Here is a 24,729-nt window from a genome sequence, read left to right on the forward strand (position 1 = left end):
GCATATATTTCCCACCACCACCACCAATGTATCCCACAAAAAAAGACCTCAGACTCTTCCCTCTTCCTATTCAGATTTAGGATTCACAGGCGGTAAATTTGGCTTTTAGTCATAACACCTCTCTCCCACCACCCACCCACCCCTTTCCTTGCTTTTTCACTCTGAGTCATCTTCAACACCGGTGCCTGCCTACAGCTCCCTTCCAGGGTTTCTCGGCCTCATCTGGGGCTTCAGCAGCTTCCAGCTTATCCTCCCTCCCTGCCTCCCTCCCTGCCATTTGGCTGCTTCTGAACATATCCCACTTCACTGAGTTGGTCTGGAGCGCCAGCGCACCCACAACTACCACTCCTTTCCTACTAGCCATAGTAAGCATGCTGATAAATAGCATCCAGGGACTGGTAAAGGAGTACAGGGTGTAGATAAACATGACCTTACGTTCCTCCCTCTTTTTAAAGAGCTTCATTATCTGGATATGTCTGGCTAGATCAAGACTTTCCATCAAACTAAAAGGCTGGGCTGTTGACAACCTTTCTCCCTCCGTTAAAGGTAGCTCATGATTACTGGCAGCGACCGCCGTTTGGAGCACGCAAGGTCTATGCAGAGAGAGGTTCTGCTGCAGTAGGAAGACCTTCCAGTCTCCTCTAGTCCTGGGCTTTTGAGACAGGACTGTCTGCCACCGGTGCTGTCGACCGCCGGCAGGCAACAGGTTAGCTGTAGCTGTGTGCTGAGAGATGGAGGCAGCCCGTGGCAGCTTGCTCCCCTCCTGCCTCCCAGCCGCTGTCACCCAGCGATAGAGCAGGCACTGCTGTCCTTTATCAAGTCTGAGAGGAAGCAAATAAGCAAAGGTGTGTGTGTGAGTGAGTGTGAGCGTGTATGTGTGTGCACACAGAAAAGGGAGAGAGGCTAGCAAACATGGATTCGAGATTTTCGTCTCCCCAGTGGCTGTGCAAAGGAATGAAAGGTCTGCGTCAAGGTAAGGAGCCCTAATCCAGCCAGAGTGGTACACTCCACTCTGGGAAAGAGAAGTGGGGGTTGGGAGGTGAAGGGGCCAGGGTAAGAGGCAGAGTGCAAGATGGGGAGGAAGGCAGGGAGACAAAAGCGGGGAAAAAAAGAGAGGGAGGCTCTGGCCCCTTCCCTCCCCTCCTCCCTCCTCGAGATGGGCTGAGAAATTTCTAATCAGCACTTGCAGTTCCTTTCTTCCCAGAAATAATTCCTCTCTGTCCTTTGTTTATCTTTAATTTTTGGCTCTTTATCTTTTGTTTGGTTGTGTGCGTTGTGACTTCATACCGCAATTTCAAAAAATCCTGCATGAGGTACAATGGATTTGGTTTGGCTTGTCTTCCTCCTGCTCTGCTCTCCCACGTGCCTAAAGCTAGTGTTTTAATAACAACAGCAGAAGGATGAAGTGCAGGTCATCCTTTACTCCTTCATGTGAAGTGACGCGGGTTAGGATATATGTGGAACTGTGTTCTTCTCATTTTAGAAAAAGAAGGTACAATTTGTCAAGTATCCCTAAGCCCCTGTGGAAAGCTGCTGCTTGTGAACTACCAAGTGCAGCTTGATTCTGGAATGAATCCTCCCCTTGTGTTTACCATTATTAGTGTTGTAATTCCTAATGCATTTAAAATTAGAGAGAAGTGTTGCACTGGAGACTGAACTCTAGTTTTACCTACAGAACAAGCAGAGCAAATGTTTTTCCACCTCACAACTCAGGGTGAGGTTGGAAAGATTACAGTTAGAAGACTGTCCACATTAAAATGCGATCTTCTCTCTCTGTTAAGTAATTTTGCAACAATAAGTTAGCGTTTGGTACCTGTTTACTCCCCCTATGTAGGAGAGCCACTGCAATGCAATGGTTTGGTACAACAGCGTGTAGATTTACTATCGCTGCTTTCCCAGCCAGAGTTTAGGAGAGCAGGCAGAGGGGGCCTGTACTGGAGCACAGTTGTGCTTTACTGTTTCGTGGCCAACTGAGCAGACTTCTTGGGAAAGCAGGAAAATAGATGGATTGTTTTATCTGCCTTGACTTACAAGTATTCATCTGACTGGCTGCACACAGCCCAAGTGTAGTGTAGCTGGGAAGAAATCTCACATTTTTCTTACTTTTTTTTATTCCTGTGGGATCACCTTGAGTGGGACTGGCACCAGTGGAAATCCCAATGGCCATCCTGAGGACAGATGTTATGGTTTGGTGTTACGAAGCTTGGAGAGACTCTTCCCATTTCTTTTCCTTTGTTCTTAGGCTTCTGGTGGTGGCCAGTTGCTGAATGATAGTTTTGGGAATGATTTCTGGATGGCCATCCCAAGGACAGATGTTACGGTTTGGTGTTGCCAGGCTTGGAGAGACTCTTCCCATTTCTTTGCCTTTGTTCTTAGGCTTCTGGTGGTGGCCAATTGCTGAATGATAGTTTTGGGAATGATTTCTGGGGTGTTGAACCAAGACTGTAAACCAGGAGCCATCTGACAATTGTAACAGCTTTCAGACATTAATAAGACAGAGCCTGATTTGATGTGGTGGCCAAAGCTGAGATAATTCACCTGAAAACATCCAGGGTGACTTTTCTGAATGTGTGAAAGGGGCAGATCATGAGAGAGCGTAATCATAGAATCATAGAATGGTTTGGGTTGGAAGGGACCTTAAAGCTCATCCAGTTCCAACCCCCCTGCCATCAGCAGGGACACCTTCCACTAGGCCAGGTTGCTCAAAGCCTCATCCGGCCTGGCCTTCAACACTTCCAGGGAGGGGGCATCTGCAACTTCCTTGGGCAACCTGTTCCATTGTCTGACCACCCTCACAGTGAAGAACTTCCTCATATCTAATCTACACCTGCCCTCTTTCAACTTAAACCCATTTCCCCTTGTTTTGTCATTAACTGCCCTTAATGAGTGCAGGAAAGCTGTTGAAGAGAGACCAATACCTAGAAAAGCCCATGAAATGTCCAGAGCTCTTGTGAAAGCCCTTACACAGTCCTTGCCGTTTCAGGGCTGTGTACTTCCCTAGAGAAGTCAGGAGCACGGGGAACAGAGTCACAAAGAATGGGGAAGAGCAAGGGAGTAGTCCAGTGTCTGCTGCAGTTTGCACAGGGCTGTGTCCTGTGTGAAGTGTTTTTGTAGTGAGGTTCTGTGCTGTGAGTGCTGGGTGTGCAAGGCCGTGCTTTTCTCCAGCCACTTTGGTTTTGCCCCTTTCCAGGTTAAGCACTTAGGGAGCTGGAATTCTCAATTTTGCTACGGAGCTGTAAAAAGCAGTACCATGCTTTCACCTCAGCTGCAGCTGACCTATTTAGGTGTTGATATCTTGCTGGCTAAAAAAGTTGACAATTAGTGGCCATGGAGGTAAGAACACAAGTCTGGGAGGAACCAGATCAAGACATCCAATTAATTTCCCATAAGCCACTCAACACAATCCGATGGTGATGGCTTCTGCTGATTAATTGCATGGATTGGATTTAGTCCAGCCTGAGTAGGCAAGAATCTGTACAACACAATCTTGGAGATCCCACTGTCTCTCCATTCACCTTTCTACACGTCTGTTTATCATCTCTGACTTTTCAGACTCAAAGCCCAGTTCTTGCACTTCCTGATTCTGGCTTGAGCTACATTTCAAAGTGTGGATGGTGTGCCTGTATTCAGCAGTGGGGGAAAAACACTTTTAATTGATGCATAGTAGCCAAGGCACAAACCAGAAAGATATAGCATCCTTTTGCCCAAAAAGTTTATTTTGTTTGGAGAAGTAATATAAAGTACCCTAGGAGCACTATTTCTTACTAATGAGCTTATACTTTTCTGTCAAAGCCCTTTAGGTGTAGCCTAGGAGTAGTTTTCTGGAGGTGCCTGGTTCAAGGCCCAAGGAATTCTGTTTTCCTGTGTGGAGAACTGCCATTCCTGTCAATAAAGGTACATAAAATCGAGGGATGTGATTTTTTGCAGTTTCATAGCATCAAGCTCTACTGCCTCAGGCAAGTGGTGGTAGTGTGAGCCAAGTAATTGCAAAGAAAGAGATGTGTTGTGTGCGCAGATAGGAAGACCCAGGCTGACCTGAAGGATAATGTGTTGCTCACCTTCTTTTGGACTCAAATCTTGCTCCCTAGAACGATGCAGTCCAAGACCTATTACACTAAACTACAGTATTTGGCTTTGCCATTATTTATGGGGATTAGTGCTTCAGATCAACTTTATTCTAGTTAGATGATCTTTAAGGTCCCCTCCAACCCAAACCATTCTATGATTCTGAGTAGAAAGGCTAACTTAAGGCTGTGTATTGAAGCTAAATCTTCCTAGGATTCATCTAGCCTCAGGCAGGCATAGGCTTCTCCGGAGGGCAACCAAAGACCTAGAGCCTAAGTTAATTAAGAACCTCTGAATTGCCTTCTCTCTTATACTTATGGAAGGTGCTTATGAAGATCAGGTTCACAAGGCTCAAATGCACCCTTGCAAATATCCCCCTCTGTAATAACTTCCTGGAATTTTCTTTAATCACCACTAAAATGTATTAGTGATAGCTTGTGGTGTATTAGTGGTAGCTTGTGTGTAATGTTGATGGCATAGTTTGAATGCGTAATGTGAGGATAGTTCAGGAAAAGAATCAGAGAAAGGAGACATACCCATGAGAAACAGACAAAACCCACACCATTGCATTTCTAAAGTGTGATTGTTTTTAAGCTCTTTCTCTGGGAGTGTATATATACACATACACAAACATACAAAACCCTGGTTTCTTTTTATTTTCTGAGAGTAAGGATATCTGTGGTTTTAAGATGCAGTTGATTAATATTTGCAGACCTTTTTTTTCTGGGGATTTAGGAGAACAAGAAAGAAGGAAAGCAAAAATTGTCACGTAGTCATGAGACTCCCACAAGCTAGATTTTTCTTGTGAAAGTTCAAACATTGTGAAAGTCACAATGAACAGGTTGCTTCTCTGGAGTGCAGGAATTACGTTTTCATGCTGATTTTTAAATAAGGGCTAATCTTGCTCTGTCTCTGTTAGTCAAAACATAGCAGAGCACAATTCAGTTTCTTTTTAGTCCCACTTGTATTAAACTAGACAAAGAGCTACCATGGTGCTGTCACGAAGCTTGTCATCCTTTTTCACATCTTTCACTCTTTTCTTGCTGTGCTGTATAAACAGCCCAGAGTTCTGTCCTGTGATATATCTGAGGCTTTTCTTATCTTGGCTCGTCTCCTGAAGATTTTTTGAGGTCAGCGGTTTCTTCTTGAAGTTGAGGAAGTCCTAAGCAGACCTCTTTAATTCAGGTGCATGGACATAACTGGTAAGTGTAAAGCCACCATCTTATCTTCAGGCAGTCCAACATCCTGTTGGCCCTTTTGATGGGCACTGTTAGAGCAGTGACGTATTATATGAATCAATTCCAATCACTTTTTTTGGCAGAGGAAATAACAGGTGTATAATTTCCCAGTTCAGCTATATATAATTATATATAATTTGACTTAAATAGATCTAGGGTTTCCACTGCTCAGTCCTCTAAATCTGAGGCATTGTGTTGCTCTTAAATGCTATTTCTGGAAAAGAACTGAAAAGAATACTTTAAAAGTGAATAAAGAATAGCACAGGATAGGATATAGAAGATGCCAGGTAATTTACTGCACATCTCCCAGATGCTTTTGGTTGGAAAAAGAATTCCTGTGTTTTCCCAAAAGCTGCTTTGCTTTTCTTTTCTTGATATAGACATTCACATGGGGGTGGGGAAAGTTAGTCAGATGAGAATTTGCTAAAGCTCAGCTAATCATTTATTAAAGCAGTCCCTGGCTTGCCAAACTCATTAATCTCATTAACAGGGAAGGAGGGCCATGGTGCATGGTTAGCTGAAAGCACTGTTTACTAAGCAGCGTACTTCGTTCACAAGGGAAAGATTTAAATATTCACTGTGTCACTGTTTTATCCCTGGAGCTGAAGTAACGTGATGAGTCACTTGACCAGCCCGTGTCACATGCTGGCTTTGGCCACAGACTCTGTGGGGTCAGACACAGAGTTGCCAGATGCAGGTCTGACCTGGACCTGTGCATTTTTCAAGGTGTTCATCATGTCTCTCTTGCATTCAGATGCAACCCAGGAAGTATGAGTCTCTGGGGAGAATAAGACAACATCACCACTTGGTTCAACTTAAGAAGCAAGTGGTGACGTTCTCTTAGTGCGGCATGGTCCCTCTTGTCCCCGGGACCCGGAGCCCTGGCAGAAATGTCCCAGCTGCCTCTTCTTGAGTTATCTCTCTGCCTGTGCCTCAGGGAAGTGGAGGAGCTGCCTCATTCCCCTGCTTCTCCTGTGGGAACATCTTGTTGGGACCTCAGCTGTGTTTCATGGTACTCTGGAGAACACCTGCACTTCAGTGTTTGGATTTGGGTCCAGGCACTTCTGGCAAAACTAATGGCATCTCCTGTGCAGCTTCCACATGGCACAAGTATGATATGTATGATGTCATGCTGTCATTCCTGTGCAGATGCCATTGCACCCTTGTGCACTGCAAGCTTTCACTTAGTACTCCCCAGGGTCAAATCCTGCCTAGATCACTAGCTCTTTGTTAGTATCAGTGATTATCTTGCCTCTCTGAAATATGCTTTCCCCTAGGTTCTGCCCATACTGTCTTTTCATCCCCTGACTGGTGTTCATAGACTTGGTTGTGATTTATAGTTTGGACATTGATAACTTGTTGAAATGCATATTCAGTGTGGGTCTAACCTCTCCACTTTCCTTTGATTCTGGCTCCTGATCCTGAGATCTTTGCTTTTGCTTTTCAGGTCTGCAGCTGACTCCAACTTGACCTTGTCCCTTCGTGCCTGCTGCTGTCATACTGCTGATGCATTTATTGCTCTGTGTCTGCTTTAAGCTCCAGTGCTTTAGTCTATGCCATTTTTTCCTCCATCCTAAAGATAATTTCCTGTCATTTCACTTTCTTTTGCAAGCTTCCATCTCCTTTTCATCTCTGTTTTCTGGAGTGAGTGTTTTGGGTTTGTTTTTTTTTTTCTTCTGACTCCATTTCCTCTTATCTCTACATCTTTTCTTAATCTCCTGCAACCTGGCTCCAGCCTTTTGAAATTATTTTGACCTAAGCTGAGACACCTTCTTCAGCTTCTTCCAGCTGAATGTAAGCTTCCTGCTTCCTTGATTGTCGTTGTGCTTGTCCTTCTGCTTCCTATACTACCCTGATACTTTATCCTTACTGATTTCTCCTTCCTTGGCATTTGCCCTTCTCTCCTGCTGCTTCCCAACATCGGGAAGCCTTTCTTTGTCCTTGTTCTCTCATTTCCCCTAAGTCCATCAGTCACTCCTGATGTTGTGTAAGCATCCTCTTCTGCTTTATTCTTTTGAATGTTTCCTTGTGTCTTGTCCTCTTTTTCACTGCTCTGGGCTTTGGGGTGTGTGGTAACTGGGTGTAGGGAGCTGACATCATCAACAATTCCCATACTGAAACTGGTTCCCTTTTCTCAACGAACCGTCACCGTCAGGCTCTGTGGCCCCTCAGCTGCAGAGAATGTCCCTGGTTACAAACATCTCCTTTCTTAGATGCACCCACTCCTTGCTCCGGAGCTGTTTCTGTGCCTCCACAGGCTGGCACATCCCCGCTTGGGAAAGTGTCACCGTGTGTTCCCAGTGTTGTGTAAGTGCTCTCAGTCATCGCTGCCTGCAGCACAAGGAGGGAAGCAACGAAGGGCATGCGTGGGCCATTCCCCTCCGGGTAGATGGAGTACCTCATGCTCCCCAGGGCTCTCTGCTGGTATTGCTCACCAACTCTCAGCTTCTCCCTAAGCTACGTAAGGATGTGGCAGCAGTCCCATGCATCTTCTCTGAGACCTTAATACATCAGCTCCAGGCTGCAGCTCTCCTGTCAGCTGGTAGATAAACATTACGTGTTGAGATCCATCTCCTCCCTGGGAATGTGAAAAACTTGAGTGTTTGGGCCATTTTTCTCCACACCTCCCACATGGAGCAATTTCTCTCAGTGCTACATGCCAGCCCTGGCAGGAACTGTGCGATTTGGATCCACTGCTTCATGCATCTCTGGGGTTTGGCAGAGCAAGCAGCACTCACTGGGCACCAGTGCACAACGGGCTGGGCCAGGCACTGTGTGCTGCCTGACTTTCAAAGAGGAGGTGTGATGCCACCAAAATTGGGATGGGGGGTGACTTATTCTGCACTGGGATTGTTATGAACTCAGGATCTGGCCCCTTGGCTGACTTGCTGTAGAAGTAGAGTGTGGCCATCTCTAAAATATGTCTTCCTTGTCTATGAACCTGCCACAGAAGCTGTGAATTATCACACCACTGTGTTAGGGTCTCTATAACACATAAGGATCCTACATTTGAGCCTTCAGCCCCATTGTGCTGTATTTTTCCTTGTGTAGGAAGGAAAAATAGCCTCCTTCCTGTAGGCTATGAAAAAAGCAAACTTCTGCTGCCGACATCCCTGCTCACATACATTCAGGAATATTGCACCCTAGCACCTGAAACAGATAGACATTTTAATTTTATGTACGTGGGGAGAATGGTGCCGTGATAAAATGTGGTAACTGCCTCTTCAGGCAGTGCTAAGGCATGTGACGCTCATGTTTTTGTCTTCTAGCTGAGGTGGAAGGGTTGCAGGTCACCGTGCCTGAGAAGAAGAAGGTGGCCATGTTGTTTCAGCCTGCTCTGCTCCGCTGCCATTTCTCTACGTCTTCCACCCAACCAGCTGTGGTACAGTGGAGGTTTAAATCTTACTGCCAGGACCGGATGGGAGAAGCTTTGGGTATGGCAACTTCTGGTTTACAAACGATGAGCAAGAGGAACCTGGACTGGGATCCCTACCTGGACTGTGTGGACAGCAGGAGGACGGTCCGTGTCGTGGCCTCCAAACAAGGATCTGCCGTCACTATAGGGGACTTCTACAAGGAAAGAGATGTCAGCATTGTTCATGGTAACTTTCCTACCCCAGTGATGCTTGGTGGGTGTTGGGATGGACGCTTAGTGATTTGAGACACTAGAGGCTGGCAGTAATTGTTCAGTTAACTCCCTTAGAAAAGGCTGCTGGAAGGGAGCTGTTGTGTGTCAGACATTTAGGATTCAATTGGCCAACCAACCCTAGACCCAAAGGTCATTTCCTTTGGTGTTTCCCTTCATCTGACTCCCAAGTAGGTCTCCAACCCTGATACAGTATTCTTTTCCATTGGATGAAGTGGAATGTTTTTATTCCTGGCTTCTGCATATTGCTCTGTATGTAGATTTTCCTTAACAAAGGGGTACCAGCAAGAGAGGTCTGAATTCAGCCTCTGCAGGCTAGGTTTTTCTTCCTTGCAAACTGCACTGATTTTTTCCAAGTTCCAAAATACCAAAATTATCCTATACCTCATGTTTGATCTACTCTGGACTTCGCCAGCCATCATGAACCTAAACCCACACAGCCTTGGGCACTGTGAAAGGAAGAGATTTCCATGGCGTGAAGTCAAGTTGGGTGGAGACGGGTGGCAGGGTCTTTAAACATTTGATCTGGAAGACTGAGAAGCTTTGTCCCTCAAAAGTACAAGGCTTCTGCTTGACTTGGGAGACCACCTAGCCAGAAGTGGAGGCTCCTGGTGTGGAAAGCGTGTCATCAGCCTCAGCAGTGGGGAGTGTTTTTCCTTTGTCTCCATGTAACCTCTGCAGGAGACACTGTCTAAGCCTTTCTTGCACGGCACTGTTGGAACCCCAGGTCTTGGGTGACAGGAAGGACAGAAAGTGATGTTAGTTACCCCTTCTTCTTAGTAAGGAAATGAAATGGATTTGGGATGTGATGACAGACCCAGTGCTTTCATCACTTTTCCTATAGGTGTTGGAGGGAAAACCTGACACTTTGTTTTTTTTCCTTTCAGATGCAGACCTTCAGATTGGGAAGTTGATGTGGGGAGACAGTGGGCTCTACTACTGCCTTATTATCACACCTGATGATGTGGAGGGCAAGAATGAAGAATCAGTGGAGCTGCTTGTGCTTGGTAAGCCCTTGTGCCAGATTACTTTTTCAGTAGATAGCTGATGTATCTTTCCTTCTGCTCTCTCTACATATCCGTGCACCACGTTACTATGGGTGTAAGATCTATGTGAAGCAGTCCCCTCAGTACCTTCACCAATGCCTTGCACCTTGTGCAGTCATTCACACCTAGGCAAAGTGGGTGGCAAATGCTACCAAACCAGAATAGTAATGTTTACACCCACACTGCTCACACATTACACAGGTGTAAATGACTACAGAAAGTGCAGGGCTCTGGAAAGTCAGAACCCTTGTTTTTAAGGCATAAAACAATAAACTTGCAGCAAAGTGAACACTTGGAGATGGAGCCTTTTAAAAATAGGCACCCAGAAGACACCAGATCATCTGCTTTTTGCAGTCTTTTAACATTCCCTTCATCCCACTCTTCTGACCTGTGAGGATGTCAATAAACACTGGATTTTTCTGTCTGCGTAATTATACTTGTCCAGTTAGAGGTGCAGTTTCACAATCACTCTAATGAGGTCTAAGCTGTTGCTGCCACTGAAAGGACCTGTCCTCTCTGTGGTGTGCACGCTTGGCTCTGTGGTTTCTTTTAAGCTCCCTTGAGCAGTGTGATGAGCAGGATCAGTTTCTTTCCTGTTTGCAGGGTTAGCTTTCAGCAATGACTTCTGCAATCCAGCTCACTGTGAAGGTCAAAAACCCACCCATCCCAGCTAGGGGAGAAAAGCAGAGTGGCATGAGCCTTTCAGGGACATTTGTTGACACTGCCTCAAGCCAGCACTAGTACTTTTACCCCTAGACTGCCTCAGGAGAGTAAGATGAGTTTTTTCCAACTTCCCTTAAGACCTGCTGACACCAGTGTTTGTCTGGTCAGTATCCTTGCATGGTTCTTGGGTGTTTAGGTTCTGTACATCAGTGAAGGAAATGTTAAAAAGCTTGGGTCTTTAGTGGAGGCATATGATAGAACGTGTCTGTCAAGTGCCCGTGCTCTCATGGCTAAGGTCAGAGTTTAATTGGCATTTATTTTTGTAGCTGTAGTTGTCATCACAAAATAGAATGGCTTGGGTGAGTAACTATAACAGTGCCATCACCTCCCCTGACTTCTTCAGAGGTCAGTCAAGCAATGGAGCATTGGAGAACAGGTCCCTCCAGAAAACAGTGTCATACCCCTGTCAAAATCCACAGTGTGACTGTGTATCGTATGCTGGTAAATAACAGGCCCAAGACTGACCTGTGTTAGTTCAGGTGAGGTTCTCTCTGGCAGGTGGCAGTTACAGCTGTTTGCAGCCTCTCCAGAGGAGCTGACTGGCTGCCTGCCTGATGAATTTTGTCCCTTCTTCACCTTCCTGTCCAGGATTTGGTGTCTTCTCTGTGCCTACAACTGTGCTCAGACACCAGTGATGAAGCAGTGCCATGGTAACAGGAAGAATCTGTTTTTCAGTGTGTACAGAAGACTATGTGGGGGGAAAACAAAGAAATCCACACATCTGAGGCTGGCTTGACGATGTCCCTGGCCCCAGTTCGTTGTGATTATGTTGTGAGGAAGCGTGTGGTTTGGGCTGTGTTACCTTGACCACATCTGCTTTTCTGTTCACTGCAGCCTGTGGGTCTGGCCGTGCACTTTGTGCAGCGCTCTGCTAAGTTTGGCAGCAGGGTGAAAGCATACTTGTCGTGGGCATACTTTGTTCTGCCTCATGCTGTTTGGAGCAGCTTGTGTGTGTTTCTTTTCCTGAGTAGTGTGTATGGAGGCAACATTCCAGGTTTTGGAGCGATTCCAGGTTACCTACCCATTTTCCTTCCTTCCCCTTCCCACTTCATTATTTTCCTTCTGCCTTTGCTGGTATTTTTTCCTTCCTTTTTCTTTACTTCTCCCCATTGATGGCTAAAGGAGGAAGCAACCAGTGATGAAAATACCATTTCTAAATATTCTGAGCATCTTCTTGGACATTTTTTATTCCATCCCGTTACTCTGGTAGGTATTAGTGACTTTGCAGGGCGATGGTGAGTACAGATGTAGATCAAAGCAATTCCACAGTCCTAGGGGACACGTGGCAAAAGGATTCTGGTTGCTGTTTTGCTGTTTGCTGCTCTTTGGGTGAAACCCAGATTCCCTGATAGAGCAGTTGGAGTGGTGGAGGGATAGTGTCTGCAAGAGACACTATGATTCCCACAGCACATTGCTGTTTGCTCCTTGCTGACATTGGTCTTTAAAATATAATTTACATTGCTTATTTTGGGGCTGCTGCATGATTTAAGCATAGATTAGAGTTTTGAATAGGGCAGAGGTTCTGCCCACTCACGTTATCAGTGGGGGAAGACAGAAAAATCAGAATGGAAAAGGAAATAGGAAAATATCCCTTCTAGTGGTTTCATATTAATGCCAAGATGAAAGGTGTGTTTAGGTTAGAGAAAGATGCTGCTGGACAGGGCAGTTTAATATCACACAGAAGCCTTGAAAGGTCTGAGAGGCAAAAATGGTAGATACTTAATAGCATCAATAAATTAATATAAATTTGCTTAGCTAAAAGGGGGGGATCCTGCTTTTATACAGTGAATTGCACCATTAAAAATTGGTCAAAAGCTGCTTTATCACAACTTGGAGCAAAATCCAAAGCCTGAGCAAATGACAACATTCCTTTTTTCTTAGGGAAGCAATCACAGAGACCTCCAGTGAAGTCTAAGTAGCCAGTTAGCCTGGGTCATGATGGGATTGCATGTTGAGTTTTGTCACCTGGATGTGTCATGTTGATCCACAAAGAGGCTGGAGAACTCCAGGTAGCATCAGAGAATCCCATGTGCTCTCTTCATTTCAGGAAAGCATATAAGCATTTATTTATATCCATTCATGCTCAACACAGCTGATAGGATTTCTAAAGTATACCTGATGTTAAATCTGTGCTTATGGGCTTTGCTGAAAAGGCCATTCAGGAGGTTTTGTTCAGTCAGGGACTTTAACCCTCTCCAATGGAATCAGTGCAGGCAAGGGAAGAGCGATAGTAACCGCAGTGCCTCAGAAACACAGAAGATTGGCTGGTAGGGAACCTCCTGGAGAGTAAGGAAAGAATTTAAATTAAAAAGTACTATTTTTTGATGGCATTTGGAATCTCCAGAGGGGATCTAGCATGCTGGAAACTATGAACTCTACTTCAGCTGCAGCAAGACTAGATTAGTACAGAGCTTAGCAATTCCACAATGGGAGTCAAGTTCTGCAACTCAGTACGTTTTTATTTTTTAGAACTAATGTGATTGAATCAAAAAGGCTGAATCCTAAATTTAAGAAAGTCTATGTTTCTATCTTAGTAGCTAGCAGCTGAGTGTCCTGCTTCTTGAAACACGGTGTTATTAATCAAATTGTTATTGGTAGCAGCACCTATGCATGGCTTTTTATACGAGACTGTCGGTGGGCTTCAGTAACGTCATTCATTGCAGCCTTTGTTGAAGGGAACTGCAAGTGAGCCAGCTCAGTGGGTGCAGGGTGCCTGGAATAATCAGAAGAACAGGGCAGTGTCAGTGGATAGCCCATCCTGAACTGACCCAGCTCACATCAGGAAACAGTAAGCATGGGATTGCGTATAACCCAGAAAGCTTTCCCGAGAGCTGGAATTTCCTAATCAGGTGCAGAGTCCTGCGAAAGCAGCTACACTGCTCCTCCCCAAAGCTGGTACAGCCATAGAGCAAGGGCTGTAGGTATAGCTAGGCACTGCTGGCCACCCTGAAATCATAGAATCATTTGGTTAGAAAAGACCTTTCAGATCATTGAGTCCAACTGTACCTGTCCACAACTAAACCATATCTCTGAGCACCTTGTCTACCCATCTTTTAAATCCCTCCAGGGATGGGGACTCCACCACTTCCCTGGGCAGCCCGTTCCAGTGCCTGAGAACCCTTTCAGTGAAGAAATTTTTCCCCATATCCAATCTGAACCTCCCTTGGTGCAACTTGAGGCCATTTCCTCTTGTTCTATCACTTGTTACCTGGGAGAAGAGACTGACCCCCACCTCTCTCCACCCTCCTTTCAGGGAGTTGGAGAGAGCCAGAAGGTCTCCCCTCAGCCTCCTTTCCTCCAGGCTCAACCCCAGTTCCCTCAGCTGGGAACTCATCACACTTGTTCTCCAGACCCTTCTCCAGCTCCGTTGCCCTTCTCTGGGCACATAAATCTTTGCTAGCTCAGCAACGTTCGCATTCTGAGATTTTAGATAGCTTAGACGTGCTTCAGTGGCTTCACTCCCAACAGTGGCTTCACTCCCCAGGATGTGTCACGTTCCTGGAAGAGGCAGGAACATGATCTGCTAATCCCAGTTGTTGGTTTGATACTTTGGTTAGTGATCCATGTGCTTTGCTAGACACCTATTGCCTTTTTTTTTTTGCTGCCAATTCAGCAGCTAATACTAAATAAATGATATATTAGTGAAATATTATTTTATAATTAATCTTTTAGAAGCTACAGCTCTGCCATTGTTACACTTTAAATAAGAAGAATGATCATTTGAGTTTTTTGTTAATTTTGTTAATTTCTGAAGTCAACTAGCACTTAACATTGGTAAACACACACCTTTGGTAGTTTGTATTACCAGCCAATATTGATATAGGCTAAAACCAAAATTTATCAAGTCTGAACACCCCTAGGTAGGGAAGAATGTAGGTACATATACACACAGCGTATTGCACAGTAATTAACGTGCTAATAGAGACACGCCTTGGCTTTCAGAGAGGATAAATCTCTACTGGGACGTGTGTGTGTGGCGTGCAGTGCTAATAAGACAGTTCTTACTCAGCAAAGTGACTCAATAGCTGGTATAAATATAGTCAGCTTTGGACTCTCTTGTGTGCCAGGAGAGACTGTGTTATAAAAGTTGATGTGGTTTCGGAGACAGAGAAGTTCTTGGCAAAATTTTCCTTTACAAGATGATGGTTTTAGAATTTTGCTCTTTTTCACTGAAAAGCTGCCAGTAGCATCTGAGCCAGTACTTGGTCACAGTGGTTGGCAGAGATGTCAGTGCTGTTGGCCATGTGTTGGGGATGAGAGGGCCAGATCTCACCCGGGGACGTGTCCTGTGAGCAACTGCACGGCGAGGGCTCTCCGACCCTTTGTGACTGAAGGTGGGTAGTGCCAGCAGGCGAAGGAAGTGGTTGGCACCGGAGCCCTGCACTTAAAAATCCAGGAAAGGCGTTGATGCCAGGAAGGCTGCTGGTGTCCTCCCACCCCAAAGCGCACGTCCTGTTCTCATTAGAACTGCTGCTGCTGCCCTGCCCTGGACCATGGTGCTGCCAGCTTTGTCATCTGGGTCCCCTCATCCTAGTTGGGGCTGCTCTGTTACTTATTTCACGCCATTTAGAAGTGCTACTTGTTGCCAAGGTTGTTTTTTTTACCTCTCTTTTCCTCCTTATTTGCCAGCCAGCCACACGCTGCTCACAAAGGAGACTGGCGTGATTAAAAGACCTCCGTTACTAAGGTAGCCATGGCAACAGCCTCCTTGGAGGTCTTTGTTGCCTGCTAAAACTTTGATCTCCAAGAAGGGCTGCTGCTTTTTCTCCCTCCAATTGAAGAGAAGGACAGAAAGAAAGCCTAAAGTTTACTCCAAGCAGAGGGAGCACAGAGGAACTCATTGCAAAGCCGTAGCCTCCCAGTAAATCTCATAGCAGCTTCCTTGGAAAAATATCTGATTTACAAGGGTCACACTTCCTCTCCTGTCCTTTCCAGCCTCCTCTCAGGGCAGTGTCCTGTGCCAGGGGCCTCTTGCCATGGCATAGCTTGGCAAATTTTTCTACCACTGAGGAAGAAATAATTCCTTCTGTAGCTGCTGCCTCCCGTGGTCCCACTGCTGCAGGTAGAGCTGCAGGGGCAGCCCCCGACAGGGAAACCAGTTCACCAGTTATTCTGTATTTACCCGATTTTATTACATTTATGCAATTGTCAGTATTTATCATGTTCCCATGTTGCTCCTGACTGCACCTGCCCCTAGTTTATTCATGTCATCATTTCTTTTCAGCTGCACCACTTACCCTAATTATTTTTGTGTCTCTTCTCTGCAGACTCTCTGCTAATAGTCTGCTTGACTCCAGGTTCTCCCTCATCTGCTGCTATTTGCTCTCCTGCTCTGTCACCCACCCTCCTCCTGCCTATTAATTCATGTCCTCGCTCACCTCTCCTGTATCTCTGCACCTTCTGGACTCGCTCTCCATCTCCTCAGCTTTTCCCTCTCTCATTCCTCCTCCCGCTGTGCTCTTGCCGGTGCAGACTCGGGGCTCGCAGGCTCCCTTGTGCTTTGGGGCTGGCTGGGGGCCAGGGCGAGAGGGTAAAACCCTGCAGCAGCACGGTGGGAATAGAGACAGGAGCGTGTCCCAGATCCATGCTGGAACAAGGACAAGCTCTTAACTCCAGCAGAGCCGCCTGGGACAACCCTGGTAAACGGGGCCATTGTCTTTTCCCTCTTTCCCCCGAGGTTTCTGCTGGTGCTTGGTGGTGAGAGCTTGTGCAGAGGACACGCAGCCCTTGCAGGGGTGCGGAGCTGTGGCTCAGCAGTGTGCCCGGCCGTGTCTCGGAGTGCCTGTGCTCCTCTTTCTCAGGTGGGCAGAGCCTCCGTGCACTGGTGGTGCAGCCAGATGGTCTCTTGGCAAGATGTTTCACTAAATCGTTATCTCCTTATAAATTGCTTTGCAGCCCCAGCCTTTGCAGCCCCAGCCTTAAAAAAACAACAATACAAAAGAAGATAGGAGTGAGGTGAGCTTTACTGCCCACAGAAGAAGCAGCCTGGGCACAGAGAGCCAGGAAGTTGGTGGCCGTGATCACCATGGCCTCCTCCTGGCTGTTGTTCCAGCTGCAGGTCCAAAGGGAGGCCTTGCTCACCAAAACCTTCCCTCTCTGCCCCAGCTTCAGCACCGTGCCAGCCCGGTTTCCCCTCCGCCAGCTCCTGCTTGGCTTTGGGGTGCACCCACACACCCGGGGCCGGCAGGCCAGAGTGAGTGGTGGCCCTTGTCCCCAAGAGCTGCCCTGTCCCTGTGCCCGCTGGCAGGCTGGCTGCTTTTGCTCCACTTGTTGCTGGCAGCAGGAGAGGGAGGAAAGTCGCCTTCAATGAGGGCACTGGCGGGGAGCCTCCCGTCACCCTGGAAACCGCGGGGCAGCCCCCCGCCTCTTGCCTTCATCACGCATGGTGGGGGAAGGGTTCTCAGGGAATTAATTCAGCCCAGGATGGAAGGGGGGAGAGAGAGCCGGGGTGCATTGAAGGCTGCTGAGGGCATGGCAGTGCCGTGGCAGGCTTTGTGCTTGGTGGCTGTGAGCTGGGCGAGTCAAGGAGGCAGAGCTCAGGCTGAGCAGTGATGGGGGTCACTGCTGCTTTGGGTGTCCTGGGCATTGTGCTTTTGGTGGCTCCAGGGCTGCACAAGCAGGGAAATACCTGAGTGTTTGTAGGTAGCACAGAAGAACTGCTTTGGTTGTCTTTGTTATGAGTTAGAAAGTTCTAAAGCACTGATTTTTGAGGGAAGTTTCTTCCCCCTTGAACATGTGGTTCCTTCTGGGCGCCTTTCTATGTGATCTCATTTAGGTTCCTGCTCCGGCAGGGGGATTGGACTGGATGATCTTTCGAGGTCACTTCCAATCCCCAACATTCTGTGACTCTGTGATCAGGAAGCACCATAAGACCTGGCGCTAGCAGGGGTGGAGGCTCTTTGGGTAGGTTCAAAATAAAGCAGGTGCCTATTTGGACTCGTGATATGGAGCTTTTGCTCTTTATAGGTGTCACTCCCATAGGGCTGGAGCAGCTCTCCTACAAGGACAGGCTGAGAGTTGGGGCTGTTCATCCTGGAGAAGAGAAGGCTCTGGGGAGACCTTCTAGTGGCCTCCCAGTACCTGAAGGGGCTGCAAGAAAGCTGGGGAGGGACTTTTTATAAGGGCAGGTAGTGATAGAACAAGGGGTGATGGCTTCAAACTGGAAGAGGGGAGGTTTAGATGAGACATCAGGAAGAAATTCTTTCCTGTGAGGGTGGCGAAACACTGGCCCAGGTTGCCCAGAGAAGCTGTGACTGCTCCTCCCTGGAAGTGTTGAAGGCCAGGTTGGATGAGGCTTTGAGCAACCTGGTCTAGTGGAAGGTGTCCCTGCTGATGGCAGGGGGGTTGGAACTGGATGAGCTTTAAGGTCCCTTCCAACCCAAACCGTTCTGTGATTCTGTACCTCTGGTACCACAAATCAAAGCCCTGAGTTAGCTGTGTACCTCCAGCTCTTTGTCCATTGGCATCTGCTCTCAGTCTAGGGCTGCACGTGAGCTTGTGTGCAGATAATAACACATGGGAGGCAAGCTGCATGCCCGTGTCTGCACGTATGTTCTGCGTGCACGTGATTCACGTGTACGCTGTTCACATACAGAGACCTGTGAACAATTGTGTATTTTTTGTGTGTGCAGGGAAAATAAGGAATATATCTAATATGCACATGGAACATAATGTAAATGTAGCATGCTGTGACACAAGGCTTCCATTTGCTGCGTGTGTTTGGAGCCCACTTGTGGCACCCGAGACTTAAGCCACACATATGTTATGTATGTGCCTATATCTTGTGAGCAGAAAGCATACATCAGCGCTTTCCCATAACAAGCTAGCTGTGAGCAGCTTGGACACACTTTGATTCTTCCAGAAAATGGCCTGCAAAGAATGTAATGAAACTCTTTGTATATGTAGATGAAAATGTTACAGGAGACTGATGGCAAGAGTCCTCCTTCAAAGCAGCAAATTACCTGAAGGATCAGAGTTGTATCTTTTGCTAAAGCTCAGGCAGCACCTCATCGTGATGGTGTTAACTCTGAGTACTTGACAGCTTTGATGAGTTGCAACTGGTTGCAAAGCACTGTCTGCATTCAGAATATGTTGTTTATGGCTCCAGCAGGCATCCTTGTGGATTTTGATCTCTACAGAACCTCTGCTGAAGCACTGAGAAAAAGATGGACAGTGGGAATTTGATTGTTACACGTGTCAAGGACAGACTAGAGGCCAAGGAACTTGGGATCCAGGTCATCATTGTGTCTGAGTGCTGCTTAGTGCAGGACCTGAAGGGCATGTGGGGAGGTTAAAGGTAGCTTTCTACCAGTTTTGCACTGGCTTACCTTTAGCTGCTTGGGTTATGTTATATCCACAATGTATGTCTCTCTTCAGAGTGCAGCTCTCCTCTTTTTTATGCATGTCTTTAAAAATCCTAGCATGATCCTGGTGCTGTGTGACAAAGTACACAGCACAGCTACGCACAGGGCTGTTCTGCTGATGCACAGATGTGTGTCAGTTATAGCTGAGCACCATGCAGGATGTTTGCTGTGCGTTAGAAGTATCCCAGACCTTCAGTGCCAAAACAAATAAGCCTTTGGGCTTGGATTTTGTTTGTATTCAGTTATAAATTAGAAGTTGAATTGCCTTTTTTTTTTTTTTTTCCCTTTTCCTTTTGCAAAGTGATTCAACAAATTTCCACATGAATCCTTCCCTGGTTGATCTGCTTTGCTTGAGAGTTGGCCTTACATCACACAATCTCACCGAGCTGCTTCTGCATCTTGAAATAAGTAGCAGATACTCACTTCAAGACTCCTTTCCTGGAGCTGGCTCTGCAGTAGCAGAGCCTCACATGGAGAGCACCACCCACAGGTGTTGGATGCATGTGGCAAAGGCCTTGGGTTAAAGATGTTTCACATCCATCCAAACTACATCAGTACATTTTTAAAGTAAACTAAATCCTTCTGTTTGAGAGCTGGTGTGCATTTCCAGGAACTTTTTGCATGTGTAGAGCATATCTCCAGAAAGATGTTACTGTGTAACTGCGCTAAGGGGACCTCCCTCTTCTTGTTGTTTTGTGCCTAGATTGGAGAAGCTCTGTTCCAGATTCTTTCCCCCCCAGCTCTACTGATAAGGATAAAATGCAAGGACACAGAAATGGCAGAAGTACAGACACCAGGCATCCAGCAGGATGACAGCTCTGGTTGATAGGAATTCACTTAACAGAGTGCAAGTGTGCTGATGAGAAGGGGGACTGGAGGCTAAGGCAGGGGCTGGGGAGTGTGTTTTTCTTGCAGTAACCTCTCTCCTTGTTCTCCTCCTTCTGTCTTTTCTAGGCAGGACAGGGCTGCTTGCTGATCTCTTGCCAAGTTTTGCTGTGGAGATTATGCCAGGTATTCAGTCATTTCACCCTTCAATCACCCAGTCCTCTGCCATCTTGTCTGTTTATCCTTCTCCAGCATCTTTGTGTGGTGTGTGTTTTACTCTTATGTGTGTTTTATCTGGGGATTAAAAGGGCAAAACCTATAGCTTACTGGAAAAGTGTTTTGGGTTGAGTCTGAGAGGGCTGATGCTGGGACTTGGGGGAGGAACAGCCACACTGGGAGGAGGCATAGAGAGATGGTTGATGTCATGCCAGGATCAGTGTGAGAGCAGAAATGCCAGCACTGTTCAGGGGAGGTTTTCTATCAAGCTCTCTGCTCTCCCCCTGCTAGCACAAAGGTAACACCAATCCAGCCTGTGAGGCCTTGGCAGCCTCATGTGCCCGTATGGCTTTGTACGTCAGCTGCTCTGGTGCAGTAGTAACCTCCGCTCCCCAGGCCCTGTCCTGTGGGTACTGTTGTAGCCATCACCACAGATGGTAGCACAGGAGGTGCTGGAAATCAAGCACTGGTCAGCAAACCATCAGTGGCACAGCCCCTCTTGTGCTGCGTGGCCAGGGTGTTATCTGGGTAACACCAGGTGGTTGGATCAGACATGAAAGCTCTCTGCTGATGAGAAATCCCTTGCTAGCCAAACTAATGAGGGCCACCAGTTCAGGCACTGCTTGCAGAGGAAACAGAGACTGTGCAACAGATTGTCCTTGAAAGGGAAAAGCTGTGAGAACATTTAACCCTTGAGTCATCTGATCATCCCCTGACAGGGCCCGAGGAGTGTTTCTTTCACACGTTTGTGCAAAAATGCGACTCCACATAAATGTGTGAAGCTATTTTCATGTCTGTCCCAGAGATGCAAACAGAGAGAAGGCAGACACTCCCCCGCCCTCAGTGTCACCCAAAGCTCCCTGGAAGTTCAGCATGGCAGGAAAAGAATTGGTCTCTTTTCAGCATAGGCAGAAGTTGATTTTCTGTTGCCTATCACTTTTTTTCCCCCACTACTCACAATTTTATTGAATAGGTATAAAATTCTTGTGTGTCAGCCAGGCAGTTTTCTGTTAGCTTCACTGCATGGGTATAGACAAGAAAGTGTAAAAGACAGCAGCAAACAACACTTCAGCTGTTAGCGTTGCCTGATACCTGAAGAAACAAAAGCAGGTGCTCCTGCAAGCACAAAACAATAGTTTCCAGACAGCAAGGACACAGCATTTCAGCTTGGTGATCATTTGAATCTCAGGGTTACACCTGTATCTGGAAGGGCTGTGACAGGAGATAAAAGTTGTACTGGAGGAAGGATTAGGGGAATTGCAGGTAAAAGTCATTGAATCCCAGTTCTGTGCATAAGGGAGGAGCCAGCAGGCTCTTTTGCTCTTTTCTTAACCTCATCAGAGAAGCAAATGGACTAATCCTTTGTGATTCATAGTGATTGGGACACTGATTTCAAACATCCACCCCTGATGCTGAGGGGAGTACCTTGCAATGTGCGATGTACATACTGACCTGACCTTTTATACTCCCCTAGAAGATTTTCAGAAAGACCACAGATACACTTACAATGGACTTGCTCTTTGTTTTTTTCCTCTACCAGGCTTTGATCTTTTATGGGGTGGTTGTGAACTATTCAATAATAGCTCTGGAGATCTGATACCTGAGCTTCACTGCATAGCTGTGGCTGGCCACTTCTGTCACGCAATACTATGTCACCTCCTTCTCTGCATCGATAATGGTCGTAGAGAACAAGATGAGAACATGACACTGAGCTGTTGCCCTGCTTGGATTGGCATGGATTAGGAAGTACAGGACTGGAAAGGGTAGTCTTGCTCGCTGTCTTGCTTGTTATCCCGAGCACCTTGTAATTTCCTCCTCTCCATGAGCTTAGCAAGTGTAAGAGCAGTCTGGATTTGGCCTTTCTCATTGAATCGCTTCCTTTGATGTGTGTTTTCTAGCTTCCACCTATATTACTCAGCCTGTTTATGCCCATTTATGTAAGACCTTTAACTATAATACCTACTTTTCCTCCTAGCACGTTCACAGGCAGCCCCTGCATCTCTTCTCAGCCTTCTTTTGAACAGACTAGCGCAGTGAGCTTCAGCTCTCCTGCTGCAAGGCAGGCTCTCGAGTCCCTTCATCCCCTCGAATCCCTGCTTTGCATCCACTCCAACCTGAACTGATCTTTTCTTGTACAAAGATGACCAGAGCTGTATAACATCAGTAACTTCAGATAAAGTTACATGGAGGCCTTGTATGCTGGCATTAATATTTCCTTAACACTACTGGAAATTCCTCTTCTGCTGGGCATGGGATTACATTTGCTATTTTTGTGGCTGTATTGCATAAGCAGTTACAGTTGTCCTCTGCTGGAATAGTATACTGCATCATTTATCTTGTTTTTCAGTTGTTTTCAACTAATGAAGTCCTGTTCAGAATAGAAATTGTTCTTAATCCTTGAAGTGTGACCTTGAAAGTATTGCTGCTTACCTTGAAATTCAGTATATTGCTGCATTTCATGTTTCTTATTGTAGGCTCAAGGACAACTGGCCCTTTCTAAAACATATCCTAATCTTTACTGTTAGTGACAATGCTTCCCTGCCTCTTACATCAAGATACATTAATACATTCTTATTTTTTGTGTAAGGGTCATTTGTGAAAATATTAAATAAGATGGTTCCTAGAAGCAGCACTTGAGGAACTGTATCAGTAATCTCTCAGCTCTTACTTTTCCATTCATGAATGCTTCCCACCAGCCATTTCCTTATTTGTTAGCTGAATTTTCCTCAGCATATAGTATCTTCACCAAAAAAAATGATCCACAAAGACCAAAATTATCTGGAAATTTAAATGAAATTCATCTGTTTCAGCCAAAAAAAGAAATAAAATATTCAAAAAATATAAAACATTTCTCTTGACACTTCTGAAATGGAGTGTTTTGATTTGTAAATGCCAGATCTTTCAGTGACATTTTTTAAGGCAAATTGTAAGTTCTAGATTAAAAATGGCATTAAAAAAGGGAGTTGTTTGTAGAAGAGTTAAGGAGAACTCCAGCAAAACAAAGAATTTTACTTTTGTTCAAACAGAATGCTGTGGATGAATAAAAAAATGACACTTCTTATTTTTACATTTTATTAAGAACTGGAAAAATCTTCTGTTTTGACTGTTCCAAGTTGCACATTTTTCCTTGACTTTTCAGCTTAGCAGCACAGGTTAGAGGTGCACTGTTTTTCCAGTGTGATTCTTTACTCACATTGCAATCCTTGTGTCAGCACTTCCTCCTCTTAAATAATAATGTACCAGGAGACCCCTTAGTGAATACTGGACTTCTGTTCAGAAACAGAGGTCTGCTGCTTTTTTTTCCTCTGCAAAGCAACTCTACCACTTCTTTCTTTGCTTTCTTACCATCTTTCAAAAGTGGTTGAATAACCATCTGGGTACAACCTGGAGTCTTTACTCACAGTTTTTTCCCTCACCAGTGGTTTGACTTGTAGATAGGTTGATGCATCTCTCTGATGTAAAACCAACTCCAGGTCTTCACTGTGAGGGTGGTCAGACACTGGAACAAGTTGCCCAAGGAAGTTGTCGATGCCCCCTCCCTGGAAGTGTTTAAGGCCAGGGTGGATGAGGCTTTGAGCAACCTGGTCTAGTGGAAGGTGTCCCTGCTGCTGGCAGGGGGGTTGGAACTGGATGAGCTTTAAGGTCCCTTCCAATCCTAACCATTCTATGATTCTCTTATACATTCCAAGCCTTGAAATTTCTTGATCTGACCATTCCCTTAATCCATGGCATTGTGGTAGGTGCAGCCCTGTGTATGCAATCCTCTGCAAAACATGGGGTGGCCAGATGCAGAGCTGGGACCTGCCCCAACACAGGCTTGGGCACCTGCTCCCACCATGGCTGCTACCGCTGCAGATTTCCCAGCAGCAAAGTTTGAGAAACCTTTTATCTCTCTCCTTCCCGTTCAAACCCCCATTTTATGGACCACCTCTTCTGTGCTTTCACTTGGAGGGTGTTTTTTAGCTGTTCCCTTTTGGGGCCTGGCAGACATCATCTGAGCAGCAAGGAGGAAAAAAAAAATAATTAAAAAAAAAGTGGTTGTTAGGTTTCCTGGCTGGCTGCAGTGCCTGGAGAGGATGTGCGTTCGGCACGTTCAAAAGAATAATTGCATGCGTGGGCTTGGTGGTGAAGGGGCAGGCCTGGCTCATTTACTGGGCTATTTATAGCGTGCTTTTCACCATTGTTTGTCCCATTAAAACTAGAACATAGGTAGGGAACAAACACACAAACAGGGCATGAACGTGGCCAGGAAGAATGAGTCTTTGATGAGTTCCAGCAAGTCTGCCATGGGGTGAAGGGTTTCTGTGCTGGGGACCTAGTTGTCCTGCCTCTGTGCTGCTCACCTTTCAGCCAGCCAGAGATGTTGTGGGAAGGGTCCACGTTTCTGTAGCTCCATTTTTCACTGTCATGTGCCATTTCTGCTTTGACATAGAGGGGGACATAGTCCTAGACCAGCAGGAAGTCCGCTTCTATTATTCACCTATCTTGCCCCTTTACTCTCCCCTGAGAGGATGTTGCTGATGTTCCCTTCCACAGCAATGTGCGATCCTGTAAGTATCTCCCTTTCTCCCCTTGTTTTTCAGAGTGGGTCTTTGTGGGCCTGGTGA

General features: G+C 46.2%; 1 protein-coding gene across 1 annotated transcript in view; it reads left to right on the forward strand.

The window, feature by feature from the left end:
* Positions 1–546: 546 nt before the first annotated feature.
* The window catches only part of ILDR2 (immunoglobulin like domain containing receptor 2), a gene marked incomplete at its 5' end in the record, with an annotated part of 35,316 nt that continues 11,133 nt past the window's right edge, over positions 547–24,729 (forward strand). The window contains 6 exons of the mRNA XM_029084813.1: positions 547–607; positions 890–973; positions 8,573–8,905; positions 9,837–9,956; positions 20,036–20,092; positions 24,706–24,729. The exon at positions 24,706–24,729 is cut by the window's right edge and continues 120 nt beyond it. Coding sequence (XP_028940646.1) covers positions 547–607; positions 890–973; positions 8,573–8,905; positions 9,837–9,956; positions 20,036–20,092; positions 24,706–24,729 — 679 coding nt within the window. The remainder of the gene's footprint in view (positions 608–889; positions 974–8,572; positions 8,906–9,836; positions 9,957–20,035; positions 20,093–24,705) is intronic.

The sequence above is a fragment of the Antrostomus carolinensis genome, unplaced genomic scaffold (assembly GCF_000700745.2).
Source record: "Antrostomus carolinensis isolate BGI_N321 unplaced genomic scaffold, ASM70074v2 scaffold25074, whole genome shotgun sequence".
In the NCBI taxonomy this organism is placed as follows: Eukaryota; Metazoa; Chordata; class Aves; order Caprimulgiformes; family Caprimulgidae; genus Antrostomus; species Antrostomus carolinensis.